Raw genomic sequence first — 17,636 nt, 5'->3', positions numbered from 1 at the left:
TTTTTTAACATTACGAAACAGAGCGAAGAGAATGATGTTGGTTTGTGTGACATACGCGGAAATACGACTGAATGAAACCGGAAACAGCGTTCAATCGTTTCCCCTTACGGTTTAACAGTTTCCGGTAATTCAAGCTTTTGTCTCCCAATGCAAATTCCATTCGTTGCCTCGAGGCCGTTCCAATGTTTTATCCTGTCCGATAAATGTTATTATGCGGCGTACCACTTCCGAGATTCATTTCCGACAACCGACGAATACGCGCTTAGAAGCGGTAATCTGGGTCACTAAATTCCCCTATGATTTCAAGCGAATCGCAAAAAATTTTCTACCGCCAGGTCCGATACAAAAAAACATTATTTTTCCCAAATTTTTTCAATATTAAAAGTACGTCGACTCATTATATTGAAAAAAAACACACACACACACACGCACACACACAACCACAAAATTGCACAATTACCGGATTTATGCAATAATCCCACGAATAATTCACGATTACGAAATCTCGCGTCGAGATTTTCCAGTTGAGATTTCAAACTTAATTGCTCATTTGTTCAGGCTCGCAAAAAAAACTGTAGGAATGACTTTGCAAATCGCGGAAACGTGTTCAATTCCCACAATTTTCGATCCACAGTCGCACCGTGCGCAGTTAGGACGTCTCGACGTATAAACGAAGAGAAGAATTCTCGTGAATTCCGCCATGTAGATTCGCGATAATCAAATTAACCACTTGTCTCATTACGCTTGAATCATAAGTATTCTTAGGGAAATGAGCAAATGGATAAAAAAAAATATATATATTAACATTACACAAGGAGATGTCATTGTAATGAATTGCTTTAACAGTTAAATCCTGCACCGAGAATAAAAAGTCATTGGAACAACGAAATGTGGCATTACGGGGTGCCAATAAAATATATGATCATCACGAGGTATTAAGGAATATCCTGCGAATCTAGTGGTCATCGCAAATTCCAACTTTGAGAGTTGAAATTTTGAAATATGCTAGAAATATACATCGTACATCTATTCCCAGAATTATTATAAGATCCACCGTCTAGTTGTCGAGAAAACAATTAACGAAAATTACATTTTTTGAAGGGTTATACACGCAGGCTCTTATGGCAGGCACACTTCCTGTGCGACCGTTTGGATTTAATAAAATAAAATCCTCCCAACTTTAAAGAGCCAAAAACGAGAATGAGAAAATAGAACGTTTTTAGGTATCAATGTTGTATTGAGAAAGCCTTGATATCAGTAAAAATGACTTGGGAATGGAAAAAAAAAAACACATATTTGAGGTTAACGAGTAATAACGACATAAACGATGGAAGATTTGACAACACCATGAGCCATCTGGTTTAAAATATAGATACGTATATGAATATAAATAAAAAATGGCTGTTGTCACATTTTGCTTGACGATTTTACTACGAAAGTATTAGCGCTATCATTATATTATAAATTGATCAATCTCAACAAATAAGTTACAGATAATTTTAATAATTGGGAGAATAAATTTTATTCATTTCTTTGATCATGAAAAGAGCAAAAAAGTTCAGTTGCTTTTTCGAATCATAAGTAAAACGCGTGATCTTCCTTAAACATGATTAAACAAATAAGATAGTTTTAGATCAAACTGCAGATTAATTCTCTCGAAAACATTGTAGTTAAGTGAGGAAAACCCTTCCAATAACATCAATTGCTATTGAATCAATAATTTTTTTCCTCAGTGTCGATTGTAGAATATCGGTCGCTCGAATTTTCCACGCAGTTTGATTGAAAACTTGATAAACTGAGTGAAAAGTGAGAAAATTGAAAAGTTGATGGGTGACGGAAAAAAATTGAAGAGGATCCGGATCACGGGTTCAAAGTTCAGTAGCCCGAAGTACAAATCGCTAAATTCAAAGCAGATTTGTTAACAGAATCTTTGTTCGCAGAGGGATCGGTAAATCCGCGGGATTTTTCATATTCCATAAAATAATAATAATGAGCGAAGCGATCTACGGAGTTTTAAGAATCATGTGTGACCAGTTGAAGCATTTTATGTTTATGTCATAAAATGTGCGAACTCCGAGGCTGTACAAATATATTGGGTGCGCGTGTATGCGAAGAGGATCCATTTTAGAGAATCCGGGCGAGCGATGTGCGTCCTCGAAAGGTCGTTTCGAGATTCCATTCCTAATATTAATCATTCACCGCGACAGACCGGTGTGTCTGGACCATCGCTTCCACTATTGGGCATAGTTTTATCCGCCTAAAGATCACAAATTTGCCGCGTCGTTGTGTGTATCAAGGTCGGCTTTTTCGTATTATTTTTTTAGTCGCGCTTGTGAGTTGAATTAGAACGAACACACCGAGGCAAAAGGTTTTGACGTATCCTGCATCGACCGAACGATTTAGAGGAATGTCGAAATTCCTTTTCATTACGAGATTCTCAAATTTACTCACTATTCGAGCTTGATAAATAACTATAAAATTCTCTTTGCAGATTAATGAATAAATAATATAATAAAATATAAATGTTCAGTGATAAATATTTTGTAAACTTTGATGATTTATTTAGTGTCTTGGAAACACCCAAATTAGCGGTGATATTGACCTAAAGTAAAAATAGCAGTGCCATTATTCATGGTACAATTGGGAATGGAAGTGGACAACTGTTCGTACGATATAAAACCCACGAGGGGACTCGAAGAAGGCGTTAAACTTTTCTACCTCGTCCGGGTTACTTTTTTATTTTTCCCATTAACCACGGAGAACAATGGGCCTCGCTATTATGAATTGACACGGAGTCATAATTCCCAGCATGCCCACGTACCAGTTTGATTAATGAGAATATTATTCCAAACCGTTAAAAATTCGATGTACTTTATATCGCTAACAATGTTCGTTCCGATAAAAACCCGCCAAGTTCTGTGTCTAGACCTCGCGGAGACTGGACACGAAAATATGATAATAAACTTCATTGTGACAATTGATTTTCCGTTCGTCTCCAAACGATGATACGGGCTCTGGGTCTTTCTCGCACTTTATGAATAAACAACCCAATAAAATATTTCGAATCGATGATACGTGAATGAAAAAATAATCGTGCTTAATGAAGAAAACGAAAAAAAACCAATCACCTTATGGACGGTTGATGTAAATGAAAGATTTTGTTTTCAACATTTTCGGAATTGAGAACCGAGTAATTTTCGAGACCCAATCGAATCGTCCGGAGTTACTAAATTCGATCGTAACCATTAGCGACAAGGTCGCGATCGCTTTATCTTCAGAGTCTCCAGAAAAATAGCACCTCACTAAATTAGAACGGCTATGAAATTAAGGAGGCGAGCAATCTCGGCATCAGGCGAATTGTATTTATGGAGAAAATCGAACATAAATTATGCTCTTATAATCCGAGGGGTGTGTGCGAACGAAATATTATTGTGTTACACCAGGAACACATGGTATAATCTGTGGCCTGTCTGTGGTATGCGAAATTTGTCAGGCCCGCGCGAGTTGGCGCCGTCTCACGCCTCCGGGTAATTCCATCTCCGAGTATCTCGCGTCGCGCGAGCGGTCTTCGTCTTCCTCGTTAACGCCGAACGATCATCGCGGACCATCGAGCATCAGGCAAACGAATTACGAATATATATGTATGTTGTATAGCGAGTTACTTCTCTCTTATGTCAGAAGAACGTACTGAAATTAAGTGAAAAGGATGCTGGGCCAGGGTTCAACGACTTTGCGGAAAAAAATCTTGGCGATGTATCGGCGAGGTAGAAAATCATCCGAGGCCAGGTGTTCGATTGTCGTAAATATTTTTTTCAAAGCTTTTCAATCGAAAGTAACCGGATCATGATGAATGGGGCGTTACACCGATTGATTTGGTTGGGCTAAGGCGTCATTGATTTTGTTTACGAGTTTAAAAGTGCGAAAATAAAGTTATTGGGACGGCCCCTAATTGAATGGTAATTCGAGTGCTTTTTTTAACGCGTAAAGCAGAACTCGTTCCATAGAATTGGCCGAAATGACGGGTCATTATTTAGTCCGTCGATGATAAATTTGTCTGGAAAAATATTATTTTTTCAACAATATTTCAAAGCTCCATTCGAATATTTCATTCGCTGATTAGTTTATTTTAGCTTCGTTTTTTTTTCTATTTAAATGTTCAACTTTCCATGGCGTAACGTTTTGTCACGCTATCCTCGTCCCATTCAAAGCCGCTTCCTCAGAACCTGCTCGTTGCCCCTTTTATCGTGGTTTGCCAAAGAAGCGCTCGCGCGCGCGCTTGTTACGATAAACGCAGTGAAATGACGATTATGTCGCACAATCTGGGCGCGTTAACGCGGTTAAGAAATAAAAAACTTTCACCTGTCACGAGCAGCGACTATCGTGATGAGAATTCGTGAGGAAGATCGCATGAAATCCCGGGAGCTTTCGGTAAATCTCGAAAGCCTGTTCCAATAATAGCCGTGGAATCCGCGATCAACGATAAATTTTGTGGTACTATATTTTCGGGTGGAATTTGAATGGATTCTAAGCTAATGGTCGAGCACGTGGGCGCACACGGTTTTCGTAGCTCAATCTCCGTAACGCATCATTAGCATTTGTTCCTACAATAGACTTTGGATTCAGGTCTTGTCGGATCCTTTCCCGATCTATCCTCGTAATGTATACACATATAAACTATCCATTATTCACTAATTTCAAATCACTTTGTTATTTTCAAAAAAATACATTTAAATTTTTATTTTTGGTATACCAGCACGTTCAATGTTTTTCAAATACACCATAAATTCCACCGGTAATAATGCCGCTTTAAATTGCCTACGGGATAATGGGACCACCCATTTTTTTCATGTTTTGCTTCAGTATATTGAGAAACTAGTTGTATATGAATATTTTCATGAAAAAATATGCGAAAAAACGGTCACGTGAGTTGCTGTTATATCGATAGTGAAAAAAATGTTTGTTTTCGATCGGTGTGGATAGCTCGATGAATATTTCTGCAGTTTTACCTTCTTCCCGCTAATCCAGTGACGTTCACGAATCTCAACAAAGTGAAAGAAAAAAAACGATGAAAAATGCGATCAAGAGGACAAATTGGTCTCTTGTGGGATAGTTTTTTTTTCCCCGCAGCTGGATTCCGTGAACCAGGATCAAGATACGCAATTTTGGCGTAGTAGAAGGAAAAAGGACGATTTAAGAATCTGGCGTCAGCCCCAAAGAATCCTTTAATATTCGTGACGTCAACGCATTTTTCGTTCCATATTTGTTGCCAGTCTCAGTAGGTCAGGATTGATCGTTCTCTTGCAACTAGCTTGGCTAAAAAACCGATTTTCATTTAGGTAAATTACATAAATTACTGACTTGAGGAAAGAAAAGCTCTTGGCCACTTTTTGGCCAAGGTACATCGATGAATTATTACCTCGGTTGAGATCGCCAATTGTAGCAGCGATACCAATTCCACATTCACGATTACGAACCGTTGAAAATTTCATCAATAATATCCTCACGGTAAAAGAGTGAATACTAGTTTATTTTTACGAAATTGGTCGTTAGGACGGTCCAGGCTGGAGCAGGAAGCAGAATTTCCGGAGCAAATTCCGCGAAGACTTGGGTCAACATTTATTCGTTTTTATAAAATTTTTATTCTCAACGATTTTTCTATTGCTACATATTGCAGCACTTTTTTTTTTTTTTTTTTTTTTTTAATTTTTCATTGGTTTTGATTGATTCTGCACTAATGTCTGACCTGCATTCGAATAGTCTAGCCATTTTAATAAAAATAGGTAAAAACGAGTCTTTTGAAGCTTAAAGCGCAGCGTTCTTCATCGAAATTTACTTTCGGAGTACATCAATGATGAATCTCAGGACACTTGGTACGTCATTGAAGTATCTCTGTCATTCTCTCGTAGACGTTCTTTTGAGAGATGATGGATGCTGGGGTGCTCCCGTCCCTCAAGTCCTGTTCGGTAAACTCTGTCAACAGCTCCGAGGAGAGGCACACAGGTACTCCTTGAACGGGAAACGAGAAACGCTTGGAAATCCCTGACCGTAATCGATTACCATTATGTGTACATTCGGATGACTCATACATTTACGATCAATGACCGCGGAGATCTTGAAAAGTCTTCGTTAGTTTTTTTTGCATCGCATGGAAAGAAAAAAGAATGAGGACCATTTATCCAGCCATTTACGAACGGGAGATAAAAATCGTCTCGCATATTCTACGCCAAGCACTTGTCCTGAATAACTTTAGAGTGAACTTTTTTACCGACGAGCAAATTGGAATTACGCTCGTACGTTTAAAAAAATATTAAACGAAAAACGGTAATGCTTTATATAATTATTAGCTTGAAATAAACTTGTGGATGTAGGGTGAGAAAATTATTACTGAAACTATCACGCTCGCACAACAAATTGGATGCAAAAATCGGTGATGTGATCATTGATGAAAAACAAATGAAATGTCGCAATCATTATACAACGAAATTTGAAGGGAAGCGATGCAATTTTCATAGTGTTGACCATGAAAATTCATCGTCTTCTTTCAAATATTGTAATACACACTGTAATTTTCCATTTGCTTCCGATAATTAACCTCGCACAGTCTCTCACGAATTTTTAAAATATTTTTCTCTCCGCGTGATACGAACCTCATAAAAAAATCCTTAATTCTCATGTGCCAAAAGCAATAAAATTCAGCGTGGACGGGGGCACTCTGACGTCGAACGAGCGTCAGTATCCCTGTTTTTTTGCAATATCTATATCAATCAAAAAATCAACTTTGACTTTTTCATCCGTTCTCCGACCATGTTGTACCTTTTACGGATCCAGGAACAGCTTTTCTACATTTTTTCCTCTTATTCTTCGAAGAAAAATAACCGGTTGAATAAATGATTGGTTGACCATAATGAAAATATTATGAAATTATTTACCAAAGTGAATACGCCGTGCAAGTTCGATCGATTCGTTATTCTCTGAATTCGAGAGACGCGCGGTACCAGCTCGTCGCCAAATATGGAGAAAAAAATTTGAAAAAAATGGCAAAACAAAATATCCTGTGAAAAGATTCATCATCATAAATAGAGACTCGTAAAACGAATTTTTGTGAAAACTAACGAGGTATTTCTGAGCCAAGGTGCTCGGCATTATCGAAGGTCGTTGAATAATTTCTGTTTGATTTTCTGTGCACGAGACAGCCATTTTTTGCTCGCCTTCGATTGTCTCTCGTTGGAGCTTTGTTGTCCAAGGGCAGTTATCGACAGTCGTTGCTCTCAATAAAATGTAAAATGAATGCAAGCATTGTCTCAACAACGAGCGCAAAACTATTCGTACCGCTCATCATTCGTATCAAGAGACGCGGTAGCGGCTTATTTATACACTCAGGAATTTATGCATACACTAATATATAGACAGAATGGCGTATCGCGCCAATGCGTAACCACATGGGTGCGAGCCGAGGTATAAAAACGTATATGGATTCGATAGTGGAATGTATGTATGTGTGCACAGTGCGGAATTTATAATCGCTTGGCAACATAAGACGAAGGTCCAACAAGGTCACTCAAGGACGTCAGGAAATAAATACAGCGTCATATGGGGGAAAGACTACGGGGAATGTAGGAGCTCTTATTGCTGCCATATAACACGAACGTATGTACTTCTTCTATATATATTTACGAATCCACGGACAACGCATTGGGGCTCGATTTTTGAATAATTTACGCTTTAGCTTCAAAAGGCCTTTTGGTGTCATACACTCTGACTGGTCAAAAGTATTATTCTACTTATGGAAATGTAGAAGTTCGAGAATGAGCTATAAAAGCTCGTCACCAATTACTTTTTAGGCTATTCTTTAAGAACTTATTTATTTATCGTTTTCGCACCTACGCAGTATGCGTACGATTGACGCAAAAATGTTAATGTTTTTAGAAAACAATAAATATTGTATCGAGCGATGAATTATTTCAAATTGCTTTTTCTCGAGGGCATTGGACGTTGATTGCAGCGACTGAGAATAGGTGAGAGAAATCAGATGTTTTTTTCAATTCGATCCCTCGTTTCGCTCGCGCTCATTTTTTCATTATTTTATTTTTAATATCCTTCCGAACAATCCAGTGGGTTTTTACGAGCCCACTTTTTGCCGACTTCACTAATTTTCGCGTTCGTCTCGGACCTCCCAAGAGATCTGCTCACCGCCACTTTTTCCCAGTGCGCTTTCGTTTCGCACATGCTCGCGGAGACTCGGGGTTAACTGGGAAAAACTCGGCTGGTCCAGGTGCCTCTACTTTTTTATTGGAATTTCAGTTGACGTGCAGCATGCACTATCCCCATTCGATTCAACAAGTTTTGGCCTCGCATCGGGGGGTGCCCAACCTTAAGGATCGCTCGAACCATCCACCCATCTCGTACCCATCGATTTCGCTGTTATTTTTGCTATTTTGTATTATTAAAATAGTTTTATGGTGGAGAGCGAAGCCAGAGGCTCCATGGAAGGAATGGTCAATCTCTTCGAAGCATGTAAAAGGCAAGAAAGGGAAACCGTTGTAAAAACAGGCTGTAAATGCCTGAAAAAGGTGAACGTGTGTATACGCGGCTTAGAAAAATATTATGAATCGGTTGTCAACTCATTCGAAATGCTCTCGTACTGCAATAACGCTCACCTCCGATCATCATTTATGGCGAAGATTTGCTTTTCGAAAAAATCATTTCCCCGGAGCTCGAAAAGTCAAAACGGAGTTGAGCATTGCGTTGCTACCGAATAATTTATTCGCTTCTATACCATCGTTCATGTCACATTTGCAACTTTCCGAGGTCACCGTTTGACCAGAGCAATGAAAAATATGTTTTGAAAAAAAATCCTGAGAATTGGGTTATTTCCATAACTCGAATCACTCGACGGGTATACGACGGAGATCGTAAACATTGTTTAACATTCCTCAAGGTCGTACTACTTAAATGCATTAAAAATACAAATAATCAGAGTCAATTCTTAGAGGAAAAATAATGAATGTTGAAAAATCTAGATTTCGTAAATCATGAAAAGGAACTTATAAGTCCATCGGAGATTCTCGACACGAGGTTTCAATCGACTATTTTCATTGTCACGTGTCATTCGAAAACTCGATGTTTTCTTCATGAGCCAAAAGTCCTGAAACGAGAGCATAATGACAATGGATTGCCGCACAGAATTTCGAGTTTGACCTCGGTGTATAGTAAAGAATGCACGGATCCTTAAACAATTACGTAAAAGTTGTTCGAATGAGGAAAAAACGAAATTGCATTTATTTCGTAACGTTTTTCACACGCGGTAGAGGAGGCTTTTGAAAATTGTTAAAAAGTCGTGAAAATATTTCTGCATTCGGACGTTGTTCCGTTTTGACGATTTTTTAAATATTCGGAACAGTGAGAAAAAAGGGGAGTCAAGGACCGGATTACAATCTCTGAAAACAATTCTCGTGGGGCGCTCGCGCGCTCGCACACAGACGCAGACGAGTAAAACCGATCGTTTGGGGAATACAACGAGAATATGGAAAGCATTAAAATTCACCGGCAGGAATTCGCGGCAACGAGGAGTACGATTTAGTTATACACCTATCACCAAGTATAATTTAAGACCATCTTAACGGATACGAGATTCCTGAATTAAAAAATCTGTTTTTATTTTCGAGGAGAGCAAATTTGCGGGATTTCGTCTCTCCGCTCGGCAGGGACTGACGTCAAAGAGGCGAGACCGGGAGCCAGAGAGAGAGAGCAGCGCGGGGAGTGAATTCTTGCGTCTAGATTTTGCCGTAAAATGTTGATCCACGGCGCCGTTCGGCTTTTGCGTTTCTAGCCGAGCGATACATACACGGACGCTATTCGCTCTTGTTCGCGTGTTAAAAATTCCAGTCAAAAATTCATGAGCATATCGTTATAATCTGCTGGTAGAGATTGATCTGAAACACACGCTCAAACTAAAAATCGTTAAATTATACTTTAATTTTCGTCATCGTGAAAAATGTATTTATCGGTTATCGATTCCAATGCATTATTCATTATCTGAAAGCCACAGCGATTAGGAAAGATCAGCATCGAATCGAGTTTATCGAAAGGACGTACCTCGATCATTCTCCTTTTCTATCGAAATTCACAATTCCTGTTGTGGGGAAAAAATTAAAATACAACTGACAAAATTAATATTTGATCGTTCATCATTAACCTCACGGTAGCGGTGGCAGCGACGGCGCCGAACGTATTGAGAATCGTGACAAAATTTAGACGCCACATTAATCATTCCCTCGTGTGGTAAGTTCGTGTCTAGACTTATATCTATGTATATATGGATGGATACACGTGAAATTAGTAATATTGGTATCAAGAGCATTAAGTCATTTTGTCGAGAGCCGGAACTCGAGAAATCTCAGTTCTTTTTTCCTCTCTATCTTCTCTTCGTTGGTTCTCATTCTTTCATTCGCTTATTCTGCGCTCGCACCGGCGCCCGCCTTCCGAGGGGCGATTTCAACCTAATATGTAAAAACGAGACGCGATGAGACCGAATAACGCGTGTGTATTTCTTCGAAATAAAAGGGACTCGCTCGCGCGTTGTCGCTTTTCGATCCCGTGTATCTAGCTCGTTAAAATATGTAGTGACGCGCTTAAAGCCCAAAAAATGTCCTCTCCGAATATGAGAACTACCAAGAATCTTGAATTAATAAATCGTTTAATTAATCGAGAATGTCTAGCACTGGCGCCAGTGACGAGAGAATTATACGAAATTTCGTATATCTATACTCTCGACTTTAGCCAATACGAAATACTCATTTATTCCTAATTTCTTTCACTTACTGATTAATCGCGTTTATCGTATTGTAATTTTATTCTTTTTCCCTTTTTTGCCTTCACTTCGTCGGAGGTTGGAGCCTTTTTTTCAGTAAACCATTATTTTTTCTCGTCTCTTGGGCTATCTTTTTGTCAACCGTGGTTTTGCGAATTCTTTAGTAGAATCAAAAGTCGTTGGACTGCTTTAGGTCAATTTTTGCATTCGTGTTTCAAGCGAACTCGATCCGTGTATTGTGCTTGGTGCGCGCATTATGCTCCAGATGAAAATGGCTTGACGACGGTCACCATCTTATTGATATTCAAACGAATGGTGTGTACTTTAGCACAAAGTATTCCGCAGGCGTATTTGAGATATGAGTCTAGGAATGAATTTTCGTAATAAATAAAGGAATAATTCATTGTTACGTCCGGGTCGAAAAGTTCAGTAAATCGGGACAGCCTTCGTATGCGCCCTTGTATTAGCAGCGAGTGTGTATCCACTGAGAAAACGTCGTCGGCCACAGTTGTCGCGACGAGGATTTGAATAAAACATCAGAAAATCGAAAATGAAGCTATTCCTATGACGAAAAGAAAATAAAAAAACGAGCGTTGAAAAGAAATACGAAATAAATTTTTTCAAAATAAGAAAAAGATTTTACAAATGTTAGACGTGGATAAAAAAAGTCGAATAGGAGTTGAAAAAACGACGCATGAGATGCGAGGTGAATGCAGTCAACCGGTCGAAATTCCACAGATAAGAGATCGACGAAGGAAAAAACAAGCATAAATCAGCTAACAAGATGCCGTGAAATTTTATAACGTGCTCATGCCGTTGAGCGAAACGAATCTCGCCAAAAAATCCAAATTTTCGTTATTCCATAAAATTGTGAATCCGCGAAAGCAGCGTAAAAACATTCATTAACCCGGAAATTCGGATCTGGATCTGCTGGGACCAACGAAGATTTCGTTACTCTTTCAATAAATTCTTGCATTATTCATATGTAACAAACTTGTAGACTTCGAAGAAAGCTCGAATTAATTACTACGATGCATCGTGACCTCCGAGTCTTGACGTAACAATTTTTTAATTGCGCAAATGTCGTTTCCGCCTTTTGCATATGCACGAGAATTCTTAATTGATGAATTTGTTTTTTTTTTTTGATTCGACAACATTTATTCGGTTGACTTTTCGAGCGAACGATTACGAAACTGATGCTGTTATGATAAATCGGCGAAGGTTCAGTTCAGTCAGTGGAAAAAAGTCAAATAGTGGTCGTTGGGTGGAAAAAAATGTTTGGTTCCCTCGTACAAAAAAAAATGAATTTTGTGTTAAAATGAAAATTTATTTATGTATTAAATTGGGTTATTTTATAACTGACTTCAATTATATTATTTCTTATTAATGTCGCATACATTTTTCGTTATTCTCATTCCTATATAAATCGTGATTGTTAATTATGATTTAAGAGATCATCGGAATTTAAATTCTTGACATTCCGATTTCTAAGCCATAATTGATTCATGGAGAATTCTTAATCAAAAAAGTAAAGATATATGCAATCAATGCGATTTAGTAAATCCTTCTTGAAAATCGGTCTCGAAGATAGAGATTATTCTGAAAGCAATGGTTTCGGGACTTGTATTCAACTATGTTCTCGAAGGCACCCGAAAGCTGAAAAGCTGCGACAATACGTGTTTTAAAAAATAACGCATCATAGAAAACACATGGTTTCAAAAATAAGCGTTCGCTTCTTAACATATGCGGTATACAAAACAAAGGACGCTGCAAGCCGTTATAGAGACGTTGCTCAAATTTTTGAAAAGTGATCTTTTATCGAAAGTCCAATACAGCTGGTCAATTAACCATTTTGGGCTCCACGAAGATATTTTTTCGTTGAATCCGGACGTATTTTTTACCTTATCGATTAGCCTGGAGACTTGGAAGTATGTGTAAAAAATATATTTTTCATGTTCAGTGACGCATATAAGCGTGGTGCGACTGGTGAGCTGTCAAAAGTAAGCGGAAAATCGTATATATTTACTCTGATCATTTCTCTCACAAATATGCGTCGAAATCTGATACGAAAAAATAATGGGCACTCACGTTTATAAAATTCAGCTTGAAAGTCGATTTCCGGAAGGAGCCGATGCACTTTTTGTAAAACGGTAGCTTCGTTGACTAGATCTTTGTTTACGTTCCATATCTGAAAAAAACAACGAGTAAGCTTTCGAGCCAGAAAGCGTATGAGGACAAAATCAGACTTCGTTTTTTATTCGGTTAATTTATACCTGCACGAGATCGTCCCTATCCCTGATGGATACAGTGATGCCACAAACCTCGTCACCTTCGGCAATGCTGTCCGTAAATTGTTCGCCAATAGCAGCGAGAACTACTTCCTTCCAAACTTTTTCCTGAAAATCGTTTTTGAATTTTTTTTCCCCACACGAATCATTGAATATTCTATCACCACTGATAATCTTTTTTCTTGCCTATTTTGTTCAACTCTCATTCCTCAAGGTGTTAATTCATTGAAATAATTTATTCTCATTACAATTAAAAGCGTTGGAAACAGTTTTTTAATCTAATAATGAATTCCATTCTTAGCAGCTGCCCCAAAAGCAGAAAGGGATCAGGTTTCTGTATAGTCAATTACTTAACGACCAATCATCTTCGTAAACCCACTGTATCATGTTTGTAGCATTTCAGTCTCCAAGTTCCGCCATTCTGGTTGACAGCCTCTTCCCACATCGGGAGTCTTCCATCCCTCATGAGATGATAACTGTAGGTAATCTAGAAAATATTACAGCTCGTTATTTTTGACCCGTTACTGAGAAATTTATGAGGTTCTCGGATTGCTAATACCTTCAATTCATCCGGCTTCGGTATATTGTTGTAAACAGCCCAAAAGCCTTGCACGGTTTTAACGGTGTAAATTTTCTTCAATTTGGCTTTGTACTCTTCAGCAGTTGTGCCTCGAACCGCTCTGTGAAAAATTATCGTTTATAACGAAAAATTGAGTTTAACCAACGATTGAGTGTCTATTCCTAAATGAAACACGGGACATTTTTTCATATCTTTATCCAATAACTTTCAATATAGAACGACGAATCTTGACGTTTTTTAATGTAAATAATGTAATAATTCCCACACACAAAGTATATTCCGCATCTAGATTTTTGTTTACGTTACACATCTGCATATACTCGCATACCGACACACACGCAATTGCGCAAGTGTTTCCGGAAGGTTAAACTTCATCACTTTTCTCATCTCGCGAAAGATGTCATTTTTTAACGCTATGTTAGCCACGCACCACTAGCGCCGAAACAAAATTCATCTCCGTTTTTGGATGAACAAAAAAGTTTTAACGAAACTATTCGATGAGGAAAATTGAACTCGGTCGTCACTTGTTATTAATTTTGTAAATTGGAAATCCTAAGAATTCTGTAATTATCAGCAATGCATTTTTTGGCTTTTTTTACGAAAAACTCACTTGTCAAGATAAAAGGTCCACGAGGACTGGAGAGGAATTCCTGAAGTATCTTGATCGTTTATGTTTTCCGTTGTTTCGTTAGTAAATACCGGTGATTTTGAAAGATTGACGGAGCTATCATCGCTTTCCTGGCAGCCCAACGCGGCCATCTTGGACTTCGGATCTAGAAAATCACGTGATCGAGCGCAAAAGATCCACAGCTGACTGTCACTGAGCAGTTGAGATCAAAGATCTCGTTGTTTCTCATTACTTTTCCAATCTCGAATGTCGAGAGAAATTGATGGTCGGTAACACAGTTCTCATCGCATCGATCGAAAACCGACGATGAAAAGTAAAATTATTTGAAAATGATAAACAATAATTTTCATTTTATTGATGGAGTTTCTTTGGAACTACGACGGTAAAAACCTCTCTGAACTTTGGACATTTGAGTTTCTGCATGAAAGAAAGACCGAATAATCTCATGGATCTTCGGTTGGCTACGAAGGAAAATCTGGTGCTTTATCCTGCTCCGATAACAAGGCTCACCGTGGCAAAGATTGCAGGAACCTGCACCACTCCTCAATTTCTCAAGAACGCAGAATAGTAAAATTATTCCTAAAACGTATAATTGCTTTCTCTGGGACCGTGAAAACTTCGAAGAGCATTACAATGGCTACAAAATTTTTCATGAAAACGCAGGTATAATTTCGGATGAGCATCTTCGTTTAAATAAAATTATCTTCGATTGCGAATCCCGAAACTACCTTTTGTACGGTAACCAAAAACACCTGCTATTTTATGGTCGTGATTCTTCCAGGTAAAGTTTTCGGAAACACTGCTATTGTTTGGCTTAAAGTCAATGGGTCTGTATGCGTCTTAACCGTGACGCTGGGAGCGGGGGCGAAGTTGGGGCCGAAGCCTAAATAGCGGGGTGTGGCTAACGGAGCCAAGGGTTGCAGGGCCCCAAGGATCACCGCCAAGGGGCAGTTCTCAACGGTCCTCTTGAAGGAGCACTTCTTGGCTGAGGGCCCATTTTGATTGTACCATTGTCAGGGACGAGGTCCTGACTAGATTCACAAACTTGAATTTACTTTAAGAATTGTGTGACCACATTCTATGATCTTCACAAGTGACCGTGTGAATGGAAAACAGTGAAATGTAGTTCAAGCATGGATAGGAAGGGATAGCATTGAGGATCATGTCATCGCTGAAATCGATGAATAGTCACCTCGGTAAAGAAATTTCATGCAGATGCAAGATTTAAATGTGCTAAATGAGAGGGCACTGTTGTACGCGTTTAGAGTTGAAATTCTCTAGGACAGAGGAATGGAAGAAAATTTTCTAGAGGTTAACTTTTTTTTATGTGAAGGGAGGACGGTGTCCAAAAAGAAGACAGCGTGACAAGTGATCTACTTCAAAGAACGTAAATTCATCGACGTCGATATGGAATTTATATCACAGCAGTGTTTCAGACTTCATTAAATTTCATTCAAACAATGAACCCTTATCCATCGACTATACCATTCATCAGTAGCTGAGCGTGAAACACTAAAACCAAATAATATCGGAGTTAGGAGCTGGTGATATTAGGGCGAGGTCGTCGCCGTACGTAGGCCTCATAGTCAGAAAATACGATGTGCCCCGGCGTAGGGGTGAACGATGGTAACCCTTGCGGCGAATGATAGTAGCCAAAAATCTAACCAGACACTGACTGAATGTAACCGATACTCTCGAGTTGGACCTGATCACTCCAACTGCGAGGTGGACGTTCATCAAGTCTACGGTCTTTTTCCACCACTGTACTAACAGTAATTCCGTGCCGTGGACCATTATTTACATGCAGGTTGCTAGAGATACGTCGAGGACGCCACAAATGCAGGATGCTCGAATGAAGTTAATAAGTCAATGGTTCTCTATGCGTCTTAACCGTGATACCGGGAGTGGGGAAGAAGAGTTGGGACCGAAGCCTAAACACGAGGTGTGGCTAACGGAGCCAAGGGTTGCAGAGCCCCAAGGATCAATGCCAAGGGGCAGTTCTCAATGGTCCTCTTGAAGGAGCGCACTTCTCGGCTGAGGACTGGTTTTGATTATAAGCAGGGACGGGGTCCTGACTACATTCACGCAAACTTGAATTTACTTTAGGGAATGTTGCAATGGATTAATAACGACAATTTATCGGTTCAATGAGTAAATACTAATTCTCGTTATTCCGCAACAAAATATATATTTACTGGAGGTTCATTTTAGCCTCGATCGACAAAACTAGTGTTTTTGCTTACTCGACTCGATCCTCATTCCTTTCGATTTTACCTCGTGACAGTGTGCTCATCATTCTCGCCAATTATATTCTCGCGACAATGTTTCGGCTCTTTAATTTATTCATGTTATCAATGTGGACTTTGAACGTTTACGCAATACCGGTTTATTATCCCCGGCAGCCCAATTCGCTTGGCAATGTCAACGCTATTGCTGGTGATTTCGAACGTACTAATGTTTATAAGGATGACGAATATCGATTGAAATCCGTAGAAAGTAAGTGTCACTTTTATTTATAGCAATCGAACCAGCAAAATCAACAATCATTTTCAGAATTAATATAATCATGGTTTTCACTAATATAAACGAGCGTGACAATAGTAATTCATTGGATGATAGTAAATCAATCTTGAGCCATACTAATAAACCATGTTACGATGTTTACGTTAGTATAATGCACAATACACTAATATTCGCAAGCGATCGAGTGGAAGTTTACGTGGTGCAGAGAGAATAATTGTTAAATCAACGAAAATTATGTCGACTTACAAAAAACAGTACTGAGAAGCCGTGGCCATGTTACTTTCACAAAATTTCGTGACATATTTCGAGCAAAATTACCGACTCCCTTTCGGCGAGAACGCGTCTGTGGACGATCGGTAAAACAGACTAAGGTGATTAAAAAAAATCTGCTCCCCTCGACTTGTTGAACAAAGGAGAGTAAGAAAAACTCTTTCGTCATTCGACGGCTCGAACTCAGAAGAGATTTGGTGGGAACAAAGTCTGAGATTTCTTCCAATGCAATCGTTATTAATGCCCTAAATAAATGAATCGATGAAAAATTAAAAAAAAATATGATCGAAAGAAAATATATTTCTTCATTCATTCAACAGGAAAAAAATGTCAACAGTTCATGTTATTATATGTTTTAAAAGACTATATTAAAAGTTTCATCATGTTTGAACCTTGGACGAAATATTCACGACGCAATAACTTGACATGAAATAAACTCAGCGAAAATAATTTCCAAGTGATAAATCAGCGAATTTATTTTATACTTATTACAATACCAGCATGTAAATATACTATTTATAGATCAATGAGCATAAA

The 17,636-nt window shown here is 38.7% G+C and overlaps 2 protein-coding genes across 6 annotated transcripts in view; one reads left to right on the top strand and one right to left on the bottom strand.

Moving 5' to 3' along the window:
- Positions 1-17,636, top strand: part of LOC122419117 (serine protease snake-like) — a 32,412-nt gene that overhangs the window by 13,152 nt on the left and 1,624 nt on the right. For 2 of the 3 annotated variants that reach the window (XM_043433403.1, XM_043433402.1), the window contains exon 1: positions 16,598-16,802. The exons of the other annotated variant lie outside the window; for it this stretch is intronic. In XM_043433403.1, coding sequence (XP_043289338.1) covers positions 16,628-16,802 — 175 coding nt within the window. In that variant the 5' untranslated portion in view covers positions 16,598-16,627. Of the gene's footprint in view, positions 1-16,597; positions 16,803-17,636 lie in introns of those variants that run through there. 3 annotated transcript variants of the gene reach the window in all.
- On the bottom strand, positions 12,158-17,149 carry LOC122419121 (eukaryotic translation initiation factor 4E type 3-like). Of its 3 annotated transcripts, none has more exons than XM_043433410.1 (7): positions 17,076-17,149; positions 14,289-14,451; positions 13,658-13,778; positions 13,478-13,585; positions 13,084-13,206; positions 12,899-12,998; positions 12,158-12,801 (listed from the first exon to the last, which is right to left on the bottom strand). In XM_043433410.1, exons 1-7 carry the CDS (start codon positions 17,128-17,130, stop codon positions 12,767-12,769), a joined length of 705 nt encoding a protein of 234 aa, XP_043289345.1. In that variant the 5' UTR covers positions 17,131-17,149; the 3' UTR covers positions 12,158-12,766. The 3 variants fall into 3 exon arrangements, with proteins under 3 accessions (XP_043289345.1, XP_043289346.1, XP_043289347.1); XM_043433411.1 differs by lacking the exon at positions 17,076-17,149 and adding an exon at positions 16,581-16,617; XM_043433412.1 differs by lacking the exon at positions 17,076-17,149 and adding an exon at positions 16,550-16,607.

Source organism: Venturia canescens, chromosome 1 (assembly GCF_019457755.1).
Source record: "Venturia canescens isolate UGA chromosome 1, ASM1945775v1, whole genome shotgun sequence".
Taxonomy (NCBI): Eukaryota; Metazoa; Arthropoda; class Insecta; order Hymenoptera; family Ichneumonidae; genus Venturia; species Venturia canescens.
This window is presented reverse-complemented; position numbering and strand designations above follow the sequence as displayed.

Coding starts and splice junctions, on each gene's coding strand:
- LOC122419121 (XM_043433410.1), bottom strand. CDS start 17,130: ATGTCACGAAATTTTGTGAAAGTAACATGGCCACGGCTTCTCAGTACT. Junction 14,452..17,075: donor GCTTCTCAGTACTGTTTTTT/GTAAGTCGACAT, acceptor GTGATTTTCTAG/ATCCGAAGTCCAAGATGGCC. Junction 13,779..14,288: donor TGGACCTTTTATCTTGACAA/GTGAGTTTTTCG, acceptor AATTTTTCACAG/AGCGGTTCGAGGCACAACTG.